At 34.0% G+C, this 25726-nt stretch overlaps 1 protein-coding gene across 1 annotated transcript; it reads left to right on the forward strand.

Annotated features, from left to right (window-relative positions):
• The first annotated feature begins 8304 nt into the window (after positions 1–8304).
• Positions 8305–23455, forward strand: LOC143251019 (prohormone-1-like). The gene is made up of 3 exons (XM_076502337.1): positions 8305–8391; positions 9970–10095; positions 23109–23455. The coding sequence occupies exons 2-3, from the start codon at positions 9988–9990 to the stop codon at positions 23274–23276; spliced, it is 276 nt and encodes a 91-aa protein (XP_076358452.1). The 5' UTR covers positions 8305–8391; positions 9970–9987; the 3' UTR covers positions 23277–23455.
• Positions 23456–25726: the final 2271 nt, after the last annotated feature.

The raw sequence follows: 25726 nt of genomic DNA on the forward strand, positions 1-25726 counted from the left end.
ACTTAATTAGGAATAACCAAACATTTATTAATTTCAGCTTTATTCAAAAGCAAATTAATTAAGTTGTAGATAAGAAATTAAAAAATGTTGTAGAAAATTGTAAAATAAGGTGAGCGAAACGGCAACTTCCATATTTATATAAATTGTTAACTTATAAATACTCTAAAGTAAAAAATGAAAATAGTATTGTACCAGGTAATGAAAAATATTGTTTAATGTCTACAAATAGATGTCTTGAACAGGAAAATGTAACTGTTGGAACAAAAACACAAGACATATTTTAGGTGAAAAGTTCTTTTGATTGCAATGCTAAAATAAAAATTGCTTTAAAATGTCCTATTTATGAAGAAGTATGTGTTAGAGAAACAAATAAATTGGGACAGAGATTTAATTGTCATAGGTATTATATTAGAAATATGGAGAAAGTCTTAACTTCTTATAAGTAAGCATTTTCTGAAATTATATTTATTTTTAATGTTTGAAAAATAACTTAATGACCGTTTTAACGCCTTATTAAAGTATCCAAGGATAATAATATTGGTATTAAACATTTAGTATTAAACGGCATCACAATTTGGTTTCGACGTTTCCAACTCGAGGAGGATAAAACACCCGGCCACAACTGTAACACAATAGTTTCGCCGCTAACGCTTCGGACACGTCACAGCAGCAGTTAAAGCAGTACCAAGATGTATAAGGCTTCGACGTTTTGGTTTGTTTGTTTGTTTTGAATTTCGCATAAAGATACACGAGGGCTATCTGCGTTAGCCGTCCCTACTTTAGCAGGGTAAGACTAGAGGAAAGGCAGGTAGTCATCACCACCAACCGCCAACTCTTGGACTATTCTTTTACCAACGAATAGTGGGATTGACCATAACTTTATAACGCCAAAACGGCTGAAAGGGCGAGCATGTTTGGTGTGACGGGTATTCGAACCTGCAACCCTTGGATTACGAGTCGAGTGCCTTAACTACTTGGCCATGCCAGGCCACAGACTGTGACAAAGAGTATCACCTGTCTCAGTGTATAAAGGACCATTAACAACCAAAATACTGTAATTGCAGCGTAGAACACATTTACAAGGACTAAATAAAATACAAAGATATCTCAAAACACCCATATAGAACTTTATAAACAACACAAAACAAAACCTCTGGGGAAGACGAAATACAACCTGTCCTCAAATAAAGCACTCAGCTACTATTTGATCACTTAATAGCGCTATTCGATTTATCACTAAAATGAGGATACGTCCTTGTCTCTTAGAAGGAAACTAATATTCTAATATTCCGTAAGGAGAGAAAACTAGCAGTTAAACCTGATAGCAACTGCCCATTCAGCCTTACCAGCTGTATATGTAAAATATTAGAACGTATAACCAGAAAAAGATTATCAACCTACGTAGAAATTACATCGAAATTACCTGAAATACAAAACGGATTCAGACAATCCAAGCAAACAGTAGACCATCTGGTTATATTAACGACATGGAGAAAGCATTTGACACTGTATGACACAATGGTCTCAGGTTCCGTATGTCGGAAATAGAACTATTGCGTGATATTATTCGGTGGCTGCCTATCTTACTGGAAGACAGAAAATGTAGAGTAAATATGAAAGGCTCCTAATCAGAGTATTTTACTCTCGTTAACTCTGTACTTTTCATTATATATGTCAGCAGTATACCCCTAAAAGACCTCACAATTCGTGGATGATGTGGCAGTCTGAAAGAGCTCTCCAACTCTATAAATAGCAGCTACAAATCTACAGCCTTAACTAAACAAATTATAAGAACAAGAGTACATATACCAAAGATACAGTTACTACGTTTTATAAAATCAAACAAAACCTAAAAACGTCCACCAACAATTTACCATTAGGGACCTCCTTTCTAATTTGCTGCGTTTGCAAAAGTTCCTGGTTTGATATATGACTCTAAATTAGCCTGAACAAAACACATCAATGAAATGACAAACAGACTGACTAGATTCTTTAATTATATCAACTAATATCAAAGACATATCTGCAAAAATATCCTGAAAATATATACTACATACATCAGTCCAGTATTAGAATATGTTAGTTAGTCATATCTAGTTTAATGTGTCTCTTACTCAGATAACAAGAAAATAATAAAATATATAAAAGAAAATTTTAACAGCAGCATTCCAAGCTCCAAAGATACAAATATCAGCTATATATCTGACAGACTCCTACAGAATATTGTGAAATATTTCCAGAAAAATCTGTGTAAAAATGGCCTACTGTGCGGAATAGGCAGATATTGCATACGTGATGGAAATATATCTAAGTGTTTCTTCCAACTAAAAACTTACATTAACTACTAAAAATAAATCACCTACAGGTAGCAAGCAAAGATTTATCATTAGAGTAAAACATTATGAACATATTAAAAGGGCGCATATGCAACCACACTAATCGTAGGTTATTTTTGTGAAAAGTGCCATATTATACATGGAACTGTTAATAAACGTGAAGGATTATCAAACACACCTGACATTAACTAAGTGATAATTTTGTATTAAATGTTAACGGTGTATTATACGTGGACATTGCCCAGGAAAGGGGTCAGAAGGAGTATTCAATCGAAAAGGGGTGGATTGGCATTGAAGGACCAGCTCGGCAATATCGCATGCTTCATACTCGTTGAACAATTAAAACTTAAAATAAATTTCTAAGAATACGTGAAATGCACCGCCCTCAGACCCCTGTAAATAAATACAAATACTGGCTCTCATGCATTGACAAAATTAACATTTTACCGCATCAAACCAAATATTGTGAAACCTAAACCAACAACCATATAGGAAGAGAAAATAAGAGGCCATAACTATACCTGCCTCCCCTCTTTCAGATCTCAGACCTAAACAAGCGACAAGAATAATTGGTCTCGATAACTCCATTGTTTTTGAAGATACGACCTAAAACTCCGATACAGCGGATGATAATAACTCGAAAGAAACTTCAAAGTTATCCAAAACAAAGTAGATAAAGAATTTTTCAAAATATCTCTGTCCGAGAAAGTTAGTTATTTTATTATAGTGATTTTATTTTTATGCCGATGTTAATTTAAAGGGTTTTTTGTTAGATTTTGATATGAAACGTTAATGAAAAGATAGTTAATTTCTAACCTGAGTTTCAAAAATCGTTAACAAATGTAAAAACGTACACTTAAAATAAAAATGCATTTTATATCACTTTTAAAGTCAAATTTATCGCCCCCAGTAGCTCAGCGTTATATCTGCGGTTACAATGCTAATACTCGGATTTCGTGGTGGGTAGAGCACAGTAGAGCATTGTGTAGCTTTGTGCTTAATTCAAAACAACAAATCAAATTTATTACATTTCAAAAAAGTGTTTAGTTGTTTTATGATTCTTGTATTTTTTTATATTAAAAAGTAGCCCGTAGTGCCACAAAAACAGGTAAATAATTTTGTTTATTTTATAGATAAGCTGAAAGATACACAAGTATCAAAAGCTAGTGTCTAGCTTTATAAGTAAACTGTGTCACTGAGAAGCCAGTTAAATGAAGAAGTTTGTGTCGTTTGAAGTTAAGCACAAAGCTACACAATGGGCTATCTGTGTTCTGCTCATCATGGGTATCGAAACCCAAATTTTAGCTTTGTAAGTCCGCAGCCATACCGTTATGTCACTAGGCGGGGGGTAAACAGAGAAACGTGAAAGTGGTAAATAAGGGATAGCTCGATAAAACAAAGAAATAATTCGAAGTTTGTTATATATAATAAACCTGAAATGTTGTTATTCTATTGAAAAATGAATACATTTTAAACTGTATGTTTATTTTAATGTGTATATATTTGTATACAAATAGAAAAATAAGAAAACGTTAAGGTTAATCGACACATATTCAGTTCAAAAATGTTCCATAATGTTATATCTTAAAGTGAAATTCTTTACCAAACGTAATGAAATACAATAAAACAAGCACAGTGTGAAGTATTATCCACAGTGTAACGAAGCATACATAATCCTTAGTAGCGGGTAGAGCAGAATAAGTGTCATAGTAAAGGTAATAGAAAATGAAAAAAATCTTAGTTTTAAGATATATGATGCTGTACTATAGACGTTATTCAACCGTTGACATTTATTTTGCACATTTTTCTACCATGTGTATTAGTATTTGTTCCAACTTTTCAATATTTAAGCACACTTTCACATTATTTAAATTTTCTGCAACGCGTTTTGTTTATTGTCTTGCAATATTTTAGTACTTTCTAACTGCATGTCTACTTTCATACACAATTTAACAACCAACAATATTTTGTGTATTTTTCTGGAACGTTGTTTTAATGTACTTTGTATATTTTCCTGCAATAGATCAGAATTCTTCAGTGACATTTTGTGCATTGCTATAGCAATGTTATTTTTTAAATATTTTATTCCTTCAAATATATATGATGACTATTTAAATGTATTTTTGTACAATTCGTTATAACTGCTAAAGTGTACTTTCTTTTTTATCTGTAATATATGTTATCACGGTTAACCTTGTGCACCAATATAAGCATTATTTAAGTTTACTTTGTTTTAGGAAAACCAATTAAAACACTTAAATAGGACTTTCAAGCAAACACAGTTTACATAATATAATACAAAACCATTTCTTGTAGCATATTTCTATTTAAAAAACAAATAAAAGAAAAAAATTGATGAAAATATTTTTAACTCAAGGAACAATAGAAGAAAATTCAAAGTTTCCTCTTTTTTTGGCTGGAATTAAAAAATTATGTTTTCTAAATATGAAATTACACATACTGTTCCCGGTCCGGTAGGGTCAGATGATTATGGTACTCGCCTGTCACTCCAAACATGCTTGCCTTTTCAGCCGTGAGGGCAGTATAATGCTACGGTCAGTCTCACTATTATTTGGAAAAAGAGTAGCCCAAGAGTTGGCAGTGGGTGGTGATGACTAGCTTCCTTCCATCTAGTCTCACACTGCTGGTTTAGGGACTGCTAGCGCAGATAGCCCTGGTGTAGCTTTGCGCAAAATTTAAACCCAAGAAGCACACATTTTACTACCCAACTGGATGAATTATTTTTCCGTCCTTTCAATTTACATCTGAATAGTTTCTACACTTAAAACAAATCAAACAATTTTATTAAATAACTTACCAAACTTAGAAACATATAATAACAATATTATGATCAGGCATGTTTCAAATAAAGCATTATGATTATACATGTAATAAAATAACTTTTTAATATGGTTTTACTCATGCACAGCCGGCTTTTCTTAGGACTAAATCTTGAAAACGTACGTGTTCACTTTAAAAATAAAGTCGTATCATGTAATGTGTTTATTATAGAACTTTTTTTAATTTTCATTAATTTAGTCATATATGTGTTCAGCAATGCCTAGTAAAAAATAATTTACATTTATTATATTAAGTGCAAGGAATGTACAAAACTATATATGTATAAAAAAACGTGTCACATTAAAATACATTATGTTAACTCATACGGTCAACTCAGGTTGAGTGTAAAAGTCCGTAATAAATCCAAACCACTTAATTATAAATTTTACTGAAACAAGTAAATGAAAATGAAACCGCACAGAAAGACGAAGCAAGAAGAAATCAACAAGTCAAATAAAATTAAAAAATTGTACGTGAAAATAAAATCAATCAAGTCATATAATTAACTCAAGTCTTTGCTTTTCATAAATAAATACAACGCTAAAATTAGGGGTTCAATTCCCCTCGTTGACCGTAAGATCAAAAACCACATGGAATATCCTGAAGATATCCACATGTGGGTAATAGCTGAGAAGAATGTCTATTGGTTTTATTGAATATTTATATATACGTTTTCCGTTAATATTAAAACTTTTGATTAAACGTATTCGAGAATAATACTAATAGAACAATTTTATTTCAGAAAGGTATCCTTGATAAAGTATTTTAATACATAATGAATTACTAAAAATGGCTTTTTCAGTTTTAAAAGAAAATAGACCAGTCAATTACAAAAAACTTACACGAGATACACCTACAGTATTAAACACTGACAATAATTGACATGACTCGCTATTAACCGATTTAAACATCGAGACTCATTGTTGTAACTAAACAAAAGCTCATTTAAATTAAACTTTCGTGCTTTTTATTGTATCCAAGCAATAACTGATTAAAATACCAATACTTATTTTTATGACTTAACAATAACTGATTAAAATACCAATACTTATTTTTATGACTTAACAGTAACTGATTAAACACCAAAACTCATTGTTGTAAGTAAACAGTGATTCATTTACACACAGATACCTATTGTTGCGTCTTAATAATGTTTTGTCTACACACCAAAATCCATTGTTGTAACTTAATAGTAAATGATTTAAACATAAGTATTTATTGTGCCTCAATAACACCTTATTTAAACACCAAAAGTCATTGTTGTAACTTAAGAGTAACTGATTTCAATAAGATATATATTGACGGGACTGAACAATGAATGATGTACATGCAGGAATATTGTTTGTTTTGTTTTGAATTTCGCGCAAAACAACACGAGGACTATCTGTGCTAGCCGTCCTTAATTTAGCAGTGTAAGACTAGAGGGAAGGCAGCTAGTCATCACCACCCACCGCCAACTCTTGAGCTACTCTTTTACTAACGAATAGTGGGATTGACAGTAACTTTATAACGCTACTACGGCTGAAAGGGCGAGCATGTTTGGTGCGACGGGGATTCAAACCTGCGACTCACGGATTACGAGTCGAGTGCCTTAACCACCTGGCCATGCCAGGTTGTGCAGGAATATACAAATATCTTGTGTTATACCCCAGATTATCAGCTGAATAATACATAATTATGTCGTTTACGGAAGTTTATGACTAAAACAAATCAAACCATACATGTTGCAGATCTGACTCTTTGAACTGTGCGAAAACTGTTTAGTTAAACGGCTGAATTATAAACGTAATCATGTTTTTAGCGCCTACATTAGTTGAACAAATTTTATAATTTGCCCGTTAGTAATAATTTTTATTCTTTAAAAACTTGTTACAGAAACTATATTATAATTACGCCATAAATACACAATTCGTTAATTTAGATATTATGGCAAAATTATAGATTTTTTCCATATTTTTCTCACTTATGGATATTTACTTAGACACTACAACCAGTAAGTTAAAGTTTTAGATGCAAAATTAAAATATGATTTACATTTTTATAGGTAAAAGTATGAACTACCTCCATTTCTTCGGCGAATGAAATTAGTAGGATGTGTCTCTGTGTGTGTTTTCTTGGTTTGGGTTATTTTGAATTTCGTACAAAGCTACGCGAGGGATATCTGTACTAGCCGTTCCTAAATTAGCAGTGTAAAACTAGAGGGGAGGCAGCTAGTCATCACCACCCACTTCTAACTCTTGGGCTGCTTTTTTGCCAACGAATAGTGGGATTGACCGTCACATTATAACGCCCCCACGGCTGAAATAGCGAGCATGTTTGGTGTGACGGGGATTCGAACCAGTCTCTCAGATTAAGAGTCGAGTGTCTTAATCACCAGGCCATGCCGGGCCTGTGTGTTTTTTTATAGCAAAACCATCTCACGCTACGTGATTTGTCCCCCGAGGAGAATTGAACTTCTGATTTTAGCGTTGTAAATCCGTAGACTTACCGCCGTCCCATTTGGAAACGAAACCCATAGGTCTAATAAATTTGAGATGAAACTCTTAGCAAACTGCACTTTTATTCTTAAAATGCTATTTTTATAAGGATTTAATCTCACTGTAGTAGACTAAATAAGATATGTATAAAACAAAATCTTGATTGTAGTGCAATATTTTTTACAGGTAGTATGTTTAAATCTTACCAACTAACATGTTGTAAGCCAATACTGATCCAGTAATAAAAATACGAAAGACGTATCTCTCCACTTTCTGTCTGTTTTCACTTTTCAACCATAACCGACTGAACAGTGTTTTTCGTGAAATTATTTTGTTATGTTAGGGATAGTATCAATTACACATATTTGCCCCACTTTAACGAAACTGGCTATTGTTTCAAGCATTCTACATTGCATGACGTCATACTGCGAGCTTCACAGTTTTTTCTAACTGAATTCACAGCGAATAACGTTGATCTCAAATTTGTCTTTGTATTCACTGACAAATTTCTCTTTATTTCGCATGTGGACAAATTACTATTAGTTCATCGAATGCTTAGTGCCTAATGCGCTTGCGTGGAACTGAATTTGGTCTGCAGCATCTGTTAGTTTTAAGAGTTTCGTGACATAACTAAAGCACATGCGCTGTGTGGTTTCTCTTTTCGTGTAAGCTATTTAAACCTGAATTCAAGATCCCTCCCTCAAAACTGAATATAATTCCCCTGTAACGTTGTTCAGGTAAGTTTCAGCATTTTAAGTATATTATGCTTAGTCTGAAAGTCTAGTACATACATCAAATTATCTGCACTTTGTATTTTTACAGTTAAATGGAAATTGTACATTATTCCGATAGCATTTTTCATTGTATTGTCAAACAATTAGTCGAAATACTTCACTGAATTCGTAACCGATGTGTTCGGCAATTAAAACCTTTTTCACTGATTACATGAAATATATAAATAATGTCCGCTTTTCAATCGATTATTTGTCTAATGCAACTGGCGCGCACAACATTCTAATATAATATAATGTTGGGACCTGAATAATTAACCCAGTATCAATAGGCAGGTTAAATGAAACTGGATGACTTGTTCAGAAGCAGTGGTCTGGTTAGCTAGAACTAGAAACTTATCAAGAAGGTGGTTTAGTAAGATCTTAAATAACGCTCATTAGCAAGTACGCATTACATGCAACTAAAAGATTTACCTAGAAGACAGCTTAGTTAATGGTTAATCCATACAAAGTATATCTTTATGTGCATATTCCTCTTGTTTCTTCCCACTGAATCTGCAAAGAAATATTTTAAAAGGCAATGGTTAAAGATTCACTAAACGTTTAGTTATACTTGAACACTTACTCAGTGCTAATGGATGGGTTAATTAAGGATTCCTGATTCGTCCAGTAGCAGTAGCTCCGTTAGGTGAAAAGCTCGCCAAGAAGAGTGGTTACACGGAAGTTAAATATTCAGCTAACAACAGTTTACAGATTGATTGGAACTGAAAGCTTTATTAAGAAAGCAGACTATTGGATTTTAAATAGTTGCCCAGAAGCTGGAGAAAAGTGAGTTCGGACTCAAAGATTCACTAAATAACTGTTTTATGGTGAAGTAATGAGAATTATGCAATTATGATAACATGTGTGGATGATTTATTAATCATTAATTTAAAATACGTTTGGAAATATAAATTTACGAGAATTATTGACTTTTCATCGAAAAATAAAAGCAAAATACAACCATATATTTGTAAAGATCACAAATCTAGAATGATTATTTGTATGTAGTAATACACTAGACTAAATGTAGTAATACACCAGACTAAATGTAGTAATACACTAGAATAAATTTGAATTAACTCCTAAAATCAAAACAAATTTACTATCAACAGTAACAGAAATAGAAACGTTATTTAGGTAAAAGTATGAATATCAGATCAACCTCTATTTTCAACCGTTGCTTCTTTATATTTAATTTACTGAGAAAACGATTTGAGATAAAAGGAAAATAGAAAGCAGGTAATTTTTAAGTGAATAAACTGAAACTTAAATCCCTGACGTCTAATACTTCCAACAGTCTTGCTCTAACTTTCGCGCCACATGCTAAAATTTTAAAGTCACCACTTAAGAGAACTCATGACACTTTAACCAGCTGATATATGGTTGGTAATTACAGAAGCAGAAAGAAAATTCAGCTGCTACCATGTGGTGACTAAGTGAGTTCCGAACAAGTTACTCTTCATAAGAATGTGTTAGTAATTGTGTTACAACTTAGTGTTTCCTAATTACTGAAAAATTAAACATTTTTTTTTTACTTTACAGGTCACATTTTTGACAGTAATGTTCAAAATGAAAGTGCTTGTCTTATTGGCTTGTCTTATGCTGGCTGTATGTTCCGCCAAAAGTCTAAGAGAATCGGTACAAGAATTCTATCCTACTGATCTTGATGTGAGTATGGTTTTACGTCCATTTTCCATTTACAAATAATGTTTAACATTTGGCTATAAGTACACATATAATAGGTACAAATTTAAATCTTTTAATATTGAAAACGCTGATAATTAGGGAGTTTCCTTTGAATAATTCAACAGAAATGTTGAAAGAGAAGTATCAGCTACTGAGTTGTATATTAAATCATAGGTTTACTTCATAAACAAAGAATAACAAGTTGTAACTACATAACCGTGGCAGATCATGCGTATGCCTTTATAATGGATCTGTGCTTCTTTAAAAAATAAAGGAAAATATTAACTTTTGTTTACGTTCTAGAAATGATAATTAGATGCTTCAGTTATCAACAGATATTAACAGTTTTAGATTATATATTATACTCTTTTATTTAATGTTAATAATTAAAGTTTTGGTTGCTGAATTTAAGTAGAACGTTTATTACAGTTGATGGTTAGCTATATATCTTTTATTAGTTTACTACGAAAGATAATAATTGGAACATGTCTTTCATAGTCACTTTGTAATTAGCATTAACACCACTCTATAGCTATTATCTTCATTACTACGTGTCTAATGTTTATGACACTTTGTAATTAGCATATTTGTCACTCTGTTGTTATGTTCAATCCTATACTCAATAACAGAGCTACTTCGTTAATAGAGATATATTCACTACAGCAGTTCGGTAACTGTGCGGTTAACGTAGAGTTTTGGTCACTTTGCTGTTAATTGTTGGGTTACCTGTAGTTTATGTTTTTAGTTAATACACTGCGAAACATTTTATTGTTAATTTACCACAAGAAGACTGGCAGTTCAGCTAAGAACTTTAAACTAATCCACGATGTCTTTTGTTAAATTCACTGCAATTCCCCGTTAAACGTTACTGAAATTTAGCCTAAAATAATCGTTTTAGCTTTTATTTTGAGTGTTTTCTACTGTTGTTCCAAAAAATATACTTAAGTTAACGTTTGATCCGTATAGAATGTTTTATCACGAATTTCAAGTGTTTTTCCGCTGTCATTCAACAAAAAAATAGTTGTAAGTAATGTTTACTAAATATATCTTTAAACATGTATTCCTAGCGTTTCTTCAGTCAATGTAAAAAAACGTATTTTAAAAGTAATGATTAATCTTTATACGATAAATAATTTTATTATGTGTTGTAAGATTTTTTTTTACAATTCTACACAAAAACGCTTTAAATGGTTTATCGACATAAAATCTCCACCAGTTTAGCTGCATGGTCAGAGTCAGAGCGCTAACCCTTAGTAGTTATAAAAACAAAGAGTTTAAGTTATTGTACTTTACTTTCCCTGTTAAGTTACAGGAATACAGTCTTTTTGTGCTGGTCTTTTTGTAATATTTTTCTTAAATGGTTTAGCGGAGTATTGAGTTGATATGGTGGTGTTTCTAAAAATATATATACAAAATGCACTTATTCTATAGTATTTTCACGTTATTTGAATCCTTTGAAATACGGTTTTTCAAATCGAAAAGTAACTGTTAATTGCAAATATTTCTGTGAGATTTTTTTACAGTATATTGTTAGTGACTGACTTAGTCTGTACTTAATGTGTTAGATGTACTTCGATTAATAGCCAGGTTACACAGTGATGCGTTTTAGTTTCTTTTTTGCAGTGGTTGGATAACTCTAAGGTTTGTGGTTTTAATTAGCTCCCATGAAGTAAACGTTCTAATGAACGTGTTTGTGGTATGTTTGTTTTGTTTCTTTATTGAATTTAGCGCACCTTAACCACCTGGCCGTGCCGGGCCGTTTGGGGTACTGATCGCTGTATTTTGGTTACTCTACAGTTATGTGTAATGTCGTGTTTTACTTAGTGCCTGGACACTCTTTACTAAGTGGTTGAGCCACTCAGGTTTGGTTATTATGAAGCTAATACTTTAATTAGTTTGTAGTAAGCATTTCAGTCACTCTGAAGCTGGCGTTTTCATAATTTTGTAGTTAATACTTTGATCATTGTCTAACTAAGGTTGTGGACTTCCTGAACTTAATAAGATAGTCACTATTTATTTAATGAATGGATCATTTTGTTGATAGAATTTTAGTACTCTGGTGTTAGAGTTTTAATCACTTTGCAGTAAACGTTTTTGTCACTCTATAGTTTGTGTTTTGAAAACTTTAAGTTCACGTTTTGCTCATTCTGCGCTAATTAGTTAGATAAATTTGTATCTTGTGTTTTATGATTAGGGTTGGTTGGTTGGTGTTTATTGGCTCAAAGCAACTGAGCTATCTGCGCCAAATAACCAATAAAATGAAAGATAAAGTTGTTGTAAAATGTAAAAATTAATCAAGATAAAATTAAAACAACCAAAAGCAGAAAAATATTTAGCTAGAATCTAGAATGCTAATGGACTTTAAAAATTGAAAAACACAAGTAAGGTGAACTGTGTAACCATCGTTAGTAACGCTGTCCAGCGTCAGGAGTAAACCTATAAAAAAATATGTCTAAAATGGTGCCGTCGTTCACAGTCACAACGACGGCACTACAGTAAAACGTGAGCTATTGTGAGTTGAGTGTCACGCAGGCTACACATTGATGCATCATTCCCAAATGAAAGAAAACAATGAGTTAAAAGCTATGACCATTGCGTCGCCTAGTCAGGACAACTTTCTCCTTTCGATCCTTATAGAAACAACATGGGCAAAGTGCAATAATGAGTTTGATCTGAAAGAGCTTGTTATTGTAATGTTCACTCTAAATCGACTGTAAACTGGCGCGAAGCTGAGCCATGAATACGGGACCATAGTCTATGTATAGAACAGAAACGGCAGTGATAGCATCAGAGCAAATGGACTTAGCTGCGATATGAGCAAGCTCGTTCCCGTGAACACAGACGTGGCCTGATATCCAGAAAAAAACACTACAGAAATGGACGATAGAGAGAAATGGGCCAGACGGTTTGAATGTCGACGAGAACAGAGTGAAGACTAACGTGAAGCGATTCCAGGTTCAGTAGAGAGCTAATAGAGTGTGTATAAATAATACAAAGGTGTACTGCATAGCTTCTACGTGATTCAGGGTAAGAGAAATGGCGTACAATTCAGCAGAAAATACAGAAACTGTAGAGGGTATCCTGTTGGCAATCACCGAACCACAATAAACCATGCCAGAACCAACAGCGTCACCTGATTTTGAACCATCTGTATAAATTAGAGTGGAAGGATTGTTCTAAAGATGTTTGGCAAATAGAAGACAGTGCTTCCAATCGGGAGTATCCACTTCCCTCAGATGACTCAAAGAAAGGTCACAGGTGGGGATCATAATAAGGCATAGTGGGATGGGCTGACCAGTACAGACACCAACGTCATCCAATGACATATTCAATTTGACCAACTACACCTGGTTACGAAGCCCTAGGTGATGAATGGGGTCCAACATCTTCAAGGCCAAGGTCTCAGAAGAACTAGAAACCCATAGTCTAGTTTGGCTTAAATGAGAGCAAAATAAATATTTAACACAGAATATTGATCTACTTCCAAAGGATGTAAGAGAGGAGATGGAGGAGGTTTAATTCTCTCGTACCCTTGACACGTAGCTGCTTGATGTGTAGAATGAATGCCATGTTACAGTCAAAGATAAGACCCACAAACTTTGCCTCAGGTACCACAAGAAGAACAGCATCATTGAGACAAAGCTTGGGATTTGGGTGAATATATCCCATTGGCAGCGAAAGTGCATGCAAATAGGTTTACAGAAAGAAAAGATAACACAGTTTTCTGTGGTCCACTTCAAGAAACGATTGAGGGCAGTCTAAAGTTGTCACTCAGTAATGTGAAAGTTGTCGAAATAAAGCCTGTTTGACAGTAGATTTAAGTTGTGCAATGATGGAATTAATCTTCACACTGAAAAGTGCGACAGTCAAGATACAGCCCTTAGGGACTCCAAGTTCCTGTGGAAAAGAACAAGAAAGTGTCGAGCCCACACGGACTTCGAATCGCTGGTTCATTAAAAAGTTTTGGATAAAAGTGAGTAAATGACCATGTAGGCCATATGAGCGGAGGTCTCGCAAAATGCAGTATCTCCATGTAGTATCGTAGGCCTTCTATAGATCAAAGAATGTGGAAAGAAAATGTTGTTGCTTGAGAAAGGCTTCTCTGAGCAACATTTCAAGTCGAATCAGATGATCCACGGTGGAGCACTGTCTGTCGTCGGAACCCACGCTGGGTGGGCGAGAGGAAGTTGTTTGATTCAAGGAACCAAAGAAGACGAGCATTAACAATTCTCTCTAAGATCTTACAGAGACAGCTTATCAAAGCAATTGGACGATAGTTAGAAGGAATCTTGGAACCTCTCCCAGGCTTAAATAAAGAGAGGATAATATCCCGACCCCAAGCATCAGAAAATACATTATCCTGCTAGTTTTGGTTAAAAACAATCAGAAGAATAGCAAGAAAATCAAGAGGAAGTTGACTCAGCACCTCGTAGTGAATATCATGAGGCCCAACTGATGTACTGCCAGATCGATGAAGAGCAAGCTTGAGTTCTTCTCTAGTAAAAGGGCGCTCATAGTAATAGAAACGATTGGTTTAAAAGGAAAGGTGAGAGATGAAATAGAAGTGCTTGGTGCACGAGAAATCGTTTACAGAGATTATCAGCGTTACCTGGGCACCAACAATTTCCTAGCTACTAGAGAACAAGATTGAATGATAGGAATCAGTCAAGGCCTTAATGCCACCCAGATTATAATGGAAACTTTGACAATTCTACTGTATCACTGTGGCCATATTTATTTAGGTGGAGAAGAACTGGCTGGAGAACCCTTTGGTTTACGACCACGACATTTTTATTTATAAGAAAGAGGTATTTAGATCTCCATGGATTCTGTCCTGGATCAAGTAGACAGGTCTCTGTCAGTAAATGCAGATTCCAGCGAGTAAGGGCGAAAAGAAATAATTTTTCTACATCTCAAGGCCAAAGAAGGTGGACCCGAGCATACACCAGAAGATAGGGCTGAAGGTAATGGACCCGAACAGTGATTGGAAAGAATGATAGGTACAGAGACAGGAGAAGACGTGGACTTGTCAACACGCTTATCCAAAGAGTGCAAAAGACTCTGTACATGGTTTGAAAACGACTCTGTTGAAGGCTCAAAAACGTCTGTCTGCATTCACTCTGAAGCAGTGAAATGTAGAGCAGAGGTAGAGGTAGGAACAATAACTTCCTAGCCTTAGGGTAAGAAATGTTGGGAATGTTTTCAAACATTGTACCTCTTTATCTCCCACCTATCTAGGGCAAGGGCAAAAGTAAGAGGGGTCAGAGCCACTACTATTAACACAGTGAGAGTTTAGTTTACACTCATAAGCATCATTATCCTTTCCACCACAACAAGCATATGCGAAAGAACCATAACATCATGTCTTCCAGAGATCAAACCGCTGACACTGGGAGCATCTGAAAGGGTTGGGAATGTATGGCTGTACCTTAAAGTTCAGATAGCCCACATTGACAGTGACAGGTGAACGTAGTGATGTAAACGTCAAAACTTGAACATTGGTAGACAACATAATTCTGTTCTTGCGAGTGGAGATACGCTTCACTGCATAAACTCCTTGGGTGAAGAAACCAGCTAGGATCCCTGACACCAAATCTCTCTCAACAGTAACTCCTCGTGAGGAAATCAAAGTAGCATGGGGAGTAACCTCAATGGGTACATCTCCAATGGTCTTCGAATGCAAGAGTTGACTGGCTTAAAAGAGTCCCTCTAATCCCTGCTGAATAAAATGGAGAGACATTTTCCCAAAAGATTTGTCTGAAAAAGAATGTAGTATGAGAAAATGAGGCACATGTGTAGCAAAAAGAGAAGATTGCTGTTCGGAGTCTTCAAGACGTAATCATTTACCAGTGAGCTCTTTTATTATCGTACTTTTATCTGGACTTGGGGGATTCATAATAAAAGAAGAAAGATTCAGTGCACACCGACTTCACCAGCCATGGAGTCCTACAAGAGGATATATTACAATGCTAAACAAGGACACTGCAGCAATACCAGGGTTTTGTGAGCACTATATCCAAACCACAGCATCAGACACAATGTCCAAAACACCTTTTGAGGACGTCCAACACTAGTACTTAGCCTAACAAGACTAGTCAGTTGGCCCTAGGTGGTTATCCCGAGGCTATTTGTTTACAGGAATTCAAGGAGTGGTGTGTGGGAATTGAACTCAAACACCAGAATTCTCTCTTGCTCTTCACGGGTCGCCACGCACGGCAAACATTAGTTGGATGTTTATATTCCAGAGGAGGTAAACTGACTGTACAGAACCTTCTGTTGGGGTCATCTCATCATGTACGGGAATCCACCTCGAGGGTTGTAGTTAGGAATAGTCATTTTGGTTACTCAATAATTAGTGCTGAGACACTCAGTAATAAGTGTTTTCTCCTTTTTTTGTTTGTAGTGGTTGGAGAGTTCTGGTTAGTGTCCTGATCAGTATATAATTAGCATTTTAATAAATGTTGCATTATTTCGATCGTTCTGTAGTTAGTGTTTGATCTTTTTTTTTTGCATATTGGTTAGGTTACTTTATAGCCTGCATTATGCTTATTCTATGGTTCTCGTTTTGGTTACTTCGTAGTTAGTAATTTTGAAACACTTCCGTTAGTTGCTGTGTAACTATGGCTCGAGTTTTGGTCGCTGCACGGTTAACATTTTAATAAATGTTATGATTTTGGTCATTCATTAACTTGTGTTTTAATTACTCTATATTTAATGTCTTGGTCATTTCATAGCACTCATTTTGACTAGTTTCTCTGTCGTTGCTGTTTTGGCCATTTTATTTTTTAATGTTTTGTACTCTGCATTTAGTGGTGAAATAATCCTTTAGTTTGTAGCTAATACAATCCATACTTAGTGTGATGGTCAATTTTCTTAGCGGTTACTTCTCAGAAAAAGCTTTGGTAGTATCACTCTGAAGTAAAAATTTTAGAGTTCAAGTTTTCATCACTGTGTAATTAAAGTTTGGTTTATCTTTAGTTTGTCTCTTCGTCATTCTAAGTTAGAACTTCGGTAACTGAGCTCTCATTGGCTTAATTACTATGTACTGTGTTTTGTTCATAATAAGTTACTGCTTTGGTCTGTCAGTTGTCACTGATTCGATTTCTCTTTATCTTGTTTGGTCGTTCTGTTGCTCACTTTACAATCATTTTAATTAGCGTTTTGGTCGCTTTAACATTATCGTTTGCGTACTCTGTTCTTGTAGCTTTGGTTTTATCAATCTAGCTAGTGCCTTGGTCGCTCGATACTTACTGCAAAAATCACTGTGTATTTCTTTTTCTGGTGACTGTTTATTTAGTGCATCGGTACTTAATGTTTTGTTCACTCTTTAGTAAGTTACTGAGTCACTCTAAAGTTAGTGTTATGGTCAGTAGTTTTATTTTTTGTTTAACGTTTGAGTCACTCTGTGTTTCGTACTTTGGTTAGTACTTAGTGAGCGTTTTGATCTCTGTTGCTGAGATTTGGGTTATTTTATAGTTTTCGTTGTCTTCACTCAGTAATTAATTTTTGATTACTCTTAACGGCATTTTGGAAAATTCATGTTAGCTTTCTGGTCATCCTGTATTAAATAGTTGGGACATTTTTGTTCATACCTTCGTGACTATAGTTAGTGTACGGTTCATTTTGTAGTTAAGTGTTTTTGTGACTAGTGAGTTAGTGTATATTTCGTTCTATAGGTAGTAGTTCGGTCACATTTTGGTTAGTATTTGTCTTACTCTATAATTAATGTTTTGTAATATTTTTGTTTAGTGGTTGGATAATTCGATGCTTAGTGATTTATTACTCTGTAGTTAGTGTTTTGGTTATTCTGTAACTAGTGTTTTGTTCACTATATGTTTAATGTTTTCATCACTCTAAATAAGTGTCTTGGACACTGTGTATTTATTGGGTGAGTCTCTGTATATTTAGTGTTTTTTCACTTTGTAACTAGTGTTTTGGCCACTTTCTGATTAGAAGTTTGCTAACTTCGCAGTTAGTTGTTTGGGCTGATGAGTAGTGTGTGTTTTGATAATCCAAATTATGCCTTTGATCAGTCCAGGTTAGCAGTTTAATCATTTTGTACTCATTTTGGGGCAACTTTGTTGTTGTGTTTTGTTTACTCTGTATTGACGTTTTGATCATTCAGTAGTTAACTTTTTGGATCACTCATTAGTTTTTGTTATAATCACTCTGTACTTCATATTTCAGTCTGTTTATAGTAGGATTTGCATTGTTATAGTTTTAGTACTCTGTAATGATTATTTCAGTCATTGTGTAGTTAGTGTTTGATAATTATGAGCCATGTGTTAGAGAGGAACTGCAAACGATGCACTTGCTCAATTTTCTCTTCAAATATTTATCTGTAGTACTTTAAAATAAATTTCAGTTCAAAATCTACTTTACTCTATTACCTCAGGTACCTGTTTAATGTTATATCAAACATTTAATTGATAATAAAGAATGATCTTGAATTTGACAAAGTTATTTTAACATTCTTTTTCGTCATTGTGGCGCCATCGGAGTCTCACATTGTGAGCCACCTAGTTACTGCAATGAAAAACAATTTTAACAAAATACTGGACATAAAACAAAACTTCTTTTAGATCTAAAGTTTTTCCTGATTTTATTTTGTTATGCTATGTTGGGTACGTTTTATCTAATGGCGTGTATCGTAAAAATAGTCTAACAGCTCGGCAGCGGAGATTCTATCTTAAAATGCGCTATTGTCAGGTTGTAATCTAAAAAGTACACCAGTGCTCTATGCTTGCTTTCCATAATCTATGTGGTGGACAACTTTAATGATTTCCTAAAACCGTTTCATCAGTACGATAGTACAAAAATCCATAAGAGATTTAACTAGCATGTCTTTGTATAGGATAGTACGAATACACGTTTTATTCTCTATTTGCTCGAGGTAGATAATGGTTGAACGGATATGTTGTTCAAGCGATTTATGTCATTTTTCCAGACGAATATCCTTCCTGGTTAGGTGGGGAACTGGTTAGCAGGTTAGGACAGTTTTTGCTACTGAACTTTGTGTACACGAATTTTCACCTGTTAAATGCTATATTTTACTTATTTTACTTTCTGTGATACGACTTGTCGAAGATATCTATTTTGAACAATCTTATTTTCCCAAGTTGATCCATATTAATTTGTTTTCCAATGGCATTGAGGGAAAGTGGATATCCCCGTCTTAGAAATTCTAAATCCCGATCTGAAGAAATCTTTACTATCTGAAAGTATAAATAGTACACCTACTTAACTCTGACCAATGTTAAAATGTAATTCTAATATATGCCGCTTCATCGCAATTTTATACTGATTGTGGTTGTCACGTGAATCGCTAATTTGCATATTTAAAATCGTTTTAACATAGTCTACTAGATCCGCTGTATCTTAAAGTTTCACGAGGTACAAAATAAAAGTTTAATGACTCGTTTATTTCGTTATATTTCAAAGAACATCATATGCTTATTCGTTCAGTGATATGTGTGTGTGTATAATCTGTAGTTACAAGTTCAGATTGAGAATTTTGATAAGATAATTCAGCTCAAAATTATCAGCACATATATAAATTATCAACTGAATGTACCTTAAGAACTTACAAAACCTAAATTTTAAATCCCGTGAAATGTCTTACAGAGGATGTTCTTGTAATAATTATAGTTTACAACATTCGTTGAAAATTTATTCTTATAATATTATTATACATCGTAGTATGTTTTGATATTAAATGATGAAAATTACGTCAAAACATCTGGCTTGTATTAGCCAGGACAAGCAGTAGTTACAGATATCATTACAAATGGAGTAAAGTTTGTAAACGAAAAAGAAACACGAACTGTGCTTCAAATGGAAAGTGTCCAATTGGCTTCTCTCTCTTTTCTTATCTAATCATACGTAATATTACTGTCTAGGAAAAACGGTATCGATTACAACGTATTAGTAGCAATTTACCAATATTATTTTGATAAGTAAAGGCCATTAGTTACTGAACTGAGCAAGCTTGATGTGGGTTACGAATCATTTGCAAACTGCACTTGAAGTTAACCACGTTTTGCTGAAACATAACCGTTACTGTTATTTAGGAAGTTAGCGTGGTCGTGTGAATTTAGTAGGAATTACGTAAGTTCATTTTTATCTATGTAACCGAAAACATAAACTATTATGATGAAAGACTGTGTCAGTTTCTTCTTAATATGCCTCACTAGTTTAAGCCAAATATTCAAAGTTAACTACTATTCATGGTTTATCAAGATCGACCAATGACGTGTAATAGTGTATAGCTTAGCAGTGTGGTAGATAATAAAACCAAACGTGCTTTTTTTTTCCCACTTGCACGTTCATCACGTGGCTCCTTTATGGACCTACAGATGCGTACGTTTAATAGAATATGTTTAACGTAAACAAATGTTTTGTAGATGTCTGCTCTACAAAACAGAAGCAAGCAATAAACACTGACGATTTAGCAACGAAATCATTCACGTACTCTGTGTTTAAATTACTACCTGTTTTCTGTACGATAGTTGTAAGGAATTAAAGCAAACTGTCCTATATTCAACGAAGTTTTATCTACTTTGAATAAAACTAACGTTTGATTGATTAGTATTAGCATAAAAAAAGGCAAAGGAAAAAAAAAAGAAATCGAATTCAATCTATGATACGCAGATTAACATGTTTAGTTTATCGATAACTTACAGATTTATTTATTATTATCGCACAGTTGTTTAGTTATGGCTAGTAATTAAAAATCTCATTTCAGTGCATTTTTCTCAAAGAAAAATAAGTTTATTTTCCTTTAAATAAAAATATTTAACCAACAATACTTTCAAAAAAGAACAAAATATCTTATCGTAACTGATTATCTTAAATCAAGAAATCAAAACAAAACAAAGCCCTACATGAAAAAAAAGTTTAACTTTCAAAATACAATAATAGATATTTTAAAACACAAATAAAAGTATTTGTTTCTAAAACCAGAAGACCACAAACTGAAGGGTCTGTTTTGAATATGGAAACGTTTCTCCATTTTTCTAGCATAATAAAGAAACGGGCCCGGCCTGGCCAGGTGGTTAAGGTGTTCCACTCGTAATCCGAGGGTCGCGGGTTCGAATCCCGGTCGCACCAAACATGCTCGCCTTTTTAGCCGTGGGGGCGTTATAATGTGACGGTCAGTCCCACTATTTGTTGGCAAAAGAGTTGGCGGTGGGTGGTGATGACTAGCTGCCTTCCCTTTAGTCTTACACTGCTAAATTAGGGACGGCTAGCGCTGATAGCCCTCGAGTAGCTTTGCGCGAAATTAAAAAAAAAACTAACAAAAAAACAAAACGAATAAAGAGACTGTGCTGTGATAAATCACGAAACTGAACAGGAAATGTTTTTATTTTCAACCAGAAGGCATAAGAACTTAGTTTACTAAAAGAAGAATGTGAATGCAATGGGTGTTTCAAGCCAAAAATTACCTATGTTTCGTTTGTTTCAGTTTAAATGCAAAATTACAGAAGAAAATATTTACGATGTGTCACGACTTTTAGTACATAAACCGATCCATTCGGGACTGATAGAGGAAGCAATTTTAATTTTAGTCAAGAAAACCTAACAAATCGGCAAATTCAGATTAGAAAATCAACGAAAATGACTTGCATAAAAAATCAAATATGGCTGATTCAAAGAAAAAAAGCAAAAACTAAAAACGTGTGAGGTCGTATAAAAATCAAAATAATTGTTAAAACATTTGTTTATTTGTTAATATTCACACGAAGCTACACAAGAACGACTTGATCCATAATTTTGATTGGTAGACAAGAGAAAAAGCAACTAATCAGTATCACCCACAGCCCACCTTTCTTAGCTAATTCTAATCGAACAAGAGGGTTTGACTGTCATTCTTATAATACACCGACTGCCCCAAAGTGTTGTAAGGCAAATACATGTTTTGAGTAAAGAAAACCACAAGAGATTCGAGGAACCAGCTGTTGTAAACAAAGGAAAAAACAACAATAAAAATGGTTGTTTTAGATATATCGGGTAATTAGTTAAACAGAAAAAAATGCGTTATTTAATACATCATATGTATTAACATGTATTAATATGTTTTACATGGATTTATCATATAAACCTACAATTATTTCAAAGAGAGATGTTATATCCTACTCAACATTATCGTTTGTACAGTAATTTGAAGATAAACAGTTTTGTAATAAATTCGCTACGAACAGCCAAAGTACAGTGTTGTATTTCTAAGTCTTTGGAAAATTTTAAAATAAAATTTTAGGATTATTTACATGGAATAATTTCAAATTATTTACGCCAAATTTTCGTACAACACTAAAACACATGGTATAGAACATCAGGGCTGTCATGGCCACGTGGTTAGGGCGCTCGACTAGTAATCTGTGGGTCGTGCGTTCGAATCCTCATCACACCAAACATGTTCGCCCTTCCAGCTGTGGGGACGTTATAATGTGACAGTCAATCTCACTATTCGTTGGTCAAAGAGTAGCCCAAGAGTTGGCGGTGGATGGTGATAACTAGCTGCCTTCCCTCTTGTCTTACACTACGAAATGAGGGACAGATAACGCAGGTAGCCCTCATGTAGCTTTGTGCGAAATTAAAAAAAAAATGACTGAAAGTGAAAACGTGAATTTGCGCTTAGCAACAAAGGTTTAATCTAACTAACTTTTTTATGTTACTGTTAAACCTAAAATTTGATAAGGATCAAACTAGAAAAATTTTGTTAAAGTTGTTTTTATTCAAACTTGGCTTCATCTCGTTTCGAGAATTATGTTTTTTTACTGTGTAAACGTATTTTAAAAGTAAGTACAGACTTATAATGTACATGATCGTGTACAACAGAAACATATGCATCAAGGTACCAGGAAATAAAAAAGCAATACCTCTTTGATTTAGCTCAACTGATCTTTCTTCCACATACGTACGAAAAGTGATCGCATATATGTATATCAATTTAACAGTATCGACACTATTAACATACAAAATATTTTCTTCAACAGATGGTGGATGATGATGGTTCAGTGGATGCGGCACTTCTTAACTACCTTTTTGCCCGCCAGATGGTGAACCGTTTGAGAAATAACCTGGACACCAGCGACCTAAAAAAAAAACGGTCTTTTTGGAAGCAGTGTGCTTTCAACGCCGTCTCCTGCTTTGGCCGAAAGTAACGCTCTTTGACCAGAAACACAAAACACTCTCTTTACATTTTGTGATCCCTTTCATTAGATATTAAGTATTCAGCTTCTTTGTTAGTATAACTTTAAGATTATTATTAGTTCATTTAAACGTTGTAGCCATCCTATTTGAAAATACAAAGGCCAAATAAAGAATTGAAAATTACATGTATTTCTATTTATAAAATAATGTCAACAAGCAGGCACCGTGATGACTCACCATGCACCAACAATGAGTTTAAAAATCGGTTATTGTAATTTATTTTGATTTAAACACTTGTTTTGTAACTTCTTTCTGCTTCAACATGGTTTCTTGTAACCTGTGATGTAGTGTTAAATTTCACAGTGCTCAAACCCTGCCAAAACCTGTTAAATTTACGGAATAACCTGTAAAGCTAAAGATCTGATATTTACATTTTTATGAGTTAATTTTATTTAAAGCAAATATATTCAGCACTAAGTAGAATATGTATATATTACCAAGATAAAGCTTGCAACTCAATTTTTAACTCAAGCAGCAAAGAAAAAACAATTAGTTATTATATAGAATCACTAACATTAAAACAAATTTTAAAATTGCACACTTTATTAATTTACAATTTTCTAACTGCGCTACAGTATTAACAATTTAACTTTTATAATATTTTTCACACTTTATTAATTACAATTTTCTAACTGCGCTACAGTATTAACAATTTAACGTTTATAATATTTTGCACACTTTTTATCCTGCCATCACAAATAACAAAAAAAGGTGGCCTTTACTATACATATTTAAATAATAAGCCTTTTAAAAATGTATATGCTTTAAACAGAATATAACTGTAAGACGTAATTTATTAAGCGTTTTAATACCGTATTCATTTGCCTCAATAACTACATCGTCACACGGTGCCTGACTCCAACTCTTGTAAGAGAGTGACAGAGCATGTACTGAGCAGTCTGAGAGAGTTCTACCAGTAGACACAGTGGCTCACAAACATCGAGATTGTTCTCTGACACTCTAAAATATCGAATGTAAACTGATTAATTTATTTTTATATACACATTTTTAGTTTTTGAAATATCAGGATTCCGATCCATTTTAGGTGCCAAGTTGGCGCAACGGTAGCACTAAATATCCACTTGTAGTTTATTTTGTCTTAAACAAGGGTTCTTCTAATCTAAGTTATTGAAAAGATTGGTTCCTATAATTGCTTTACTACATTCTTCTAGGAACTCTTTCATAGCCATCGAAATAATTGTAGAGATATTCTGCTTGTTATAAACTTAACTGAAAATTGCAAATTTAACTAGAAACGAATGTAAGGATAACATTAAAATACGTTTAACTAATGATATACTGAAATGAAACAAGATTTCAGTTGTTGCATTTCTTGTACAACGTTTTAAAAGTATTAAAATGTGAAAATTGAGATTTTAGACAACAAATTTTATCTGCAGTTGGAAAAAAACGTCAAAACAACGTGTATGTTTGTTTTTGTTCTATTTTACGTGATAAAACTATTTATGCTTCTACCTTTTCGTGATAGTTGCAAGCACAACATTTATCTTAATATTATTATCCGAGCAAAAACCCGTAAAACATGTGCGACATTTCTTGAATGCTCAATTTTATTTATGGTTAATATATTATATAGCAACGAACGTGTTAATTAAACATTCGTTAAAGACTCCTTATGTCGGTTTCTTCTGAAGAAACGTTTGTTTAAAAACGAATATCGAGGTATTTATTTAGCAGGTATCCTCTTCTTCTGCAAGTTTTTCTCGGTCGTTTATAGCACTGTAAAGAATAGCTAACTGCATGCACGTTCGAGTCGTAATCTGAGGGTCGCTGTTTCGCATCCCCATCGCGCCAAACATGCTCGCCATTTTAGCCGTTAGGGCGTTATAATGTGACGGTCAATCCCACTATTCGTTGGTAAAAGAGTAGCCCAAGCGTTGGCGGTGGGTGGTGATGACTAGCTGCCTTCCCTCTGGTCTTACACTGCTAAATTAGGAACGGATAGCACAGATAGCCCTCGAGTAGCTTTGTGCGAAGTAAAAAAAAACTAACAAATTCATCTTTCGGATTAGTTACGCATTCGTATCTTGTCATCGAGCATGCTTACCGTTTCACCGGTGTGGGAGTTATAATATTACACTCAATCACACTTTTCGTTGGCAAAGAATAACCTAAGAGTTGGGGGAGTGTGATATTCACCTAGCTGATTTTCTGTAGTCTATCACTTCGAGATTAAATATAACTTTGTGGGTACTTCACCAAACATACTACATGCTTGTGTAAAACATGCAATATAAAGTATTGAGTAAAAAGTCAAACATTTCAAACGATATGTTTACTATTCGATTTTCATTATATATATATATATATATGTCATTATAATATAATATATTTTATAATGACAATACTGATCTTTATTAATGGTTAGAATGTTAACCAT

Source organism: Tachypleus tridentatus, chromosome 1 (genome assembly GCF_004210375.1).
Source record: "Tachypleus tridentatus isolate NWPU-2018 chromosome 1, ASM421037v1, whole genome shotgun sequence".
NCBI lineage: Eukaryota > Metazoa > Arthropoda > Merostomata > Xiphosura > Limulidae > Tachypleus > Tachypleus tridentatus.

Coding starts and splice junctions, on each gene's coding strand:
- LOC143251019 (XM_076502337.1), top strand. CDS start 9,988: ATGTTCAAAATGAAAGTGCTTGTCTTATTGGCTTGTCTTATGCTGGCT. Junction 10,096..23,108: donor TCTATCCTACTGATCTTGAT/GTGAGTATGGTT, acceptor TTTCTTCAACAG/ATGGTGGATGATGATGGTTC.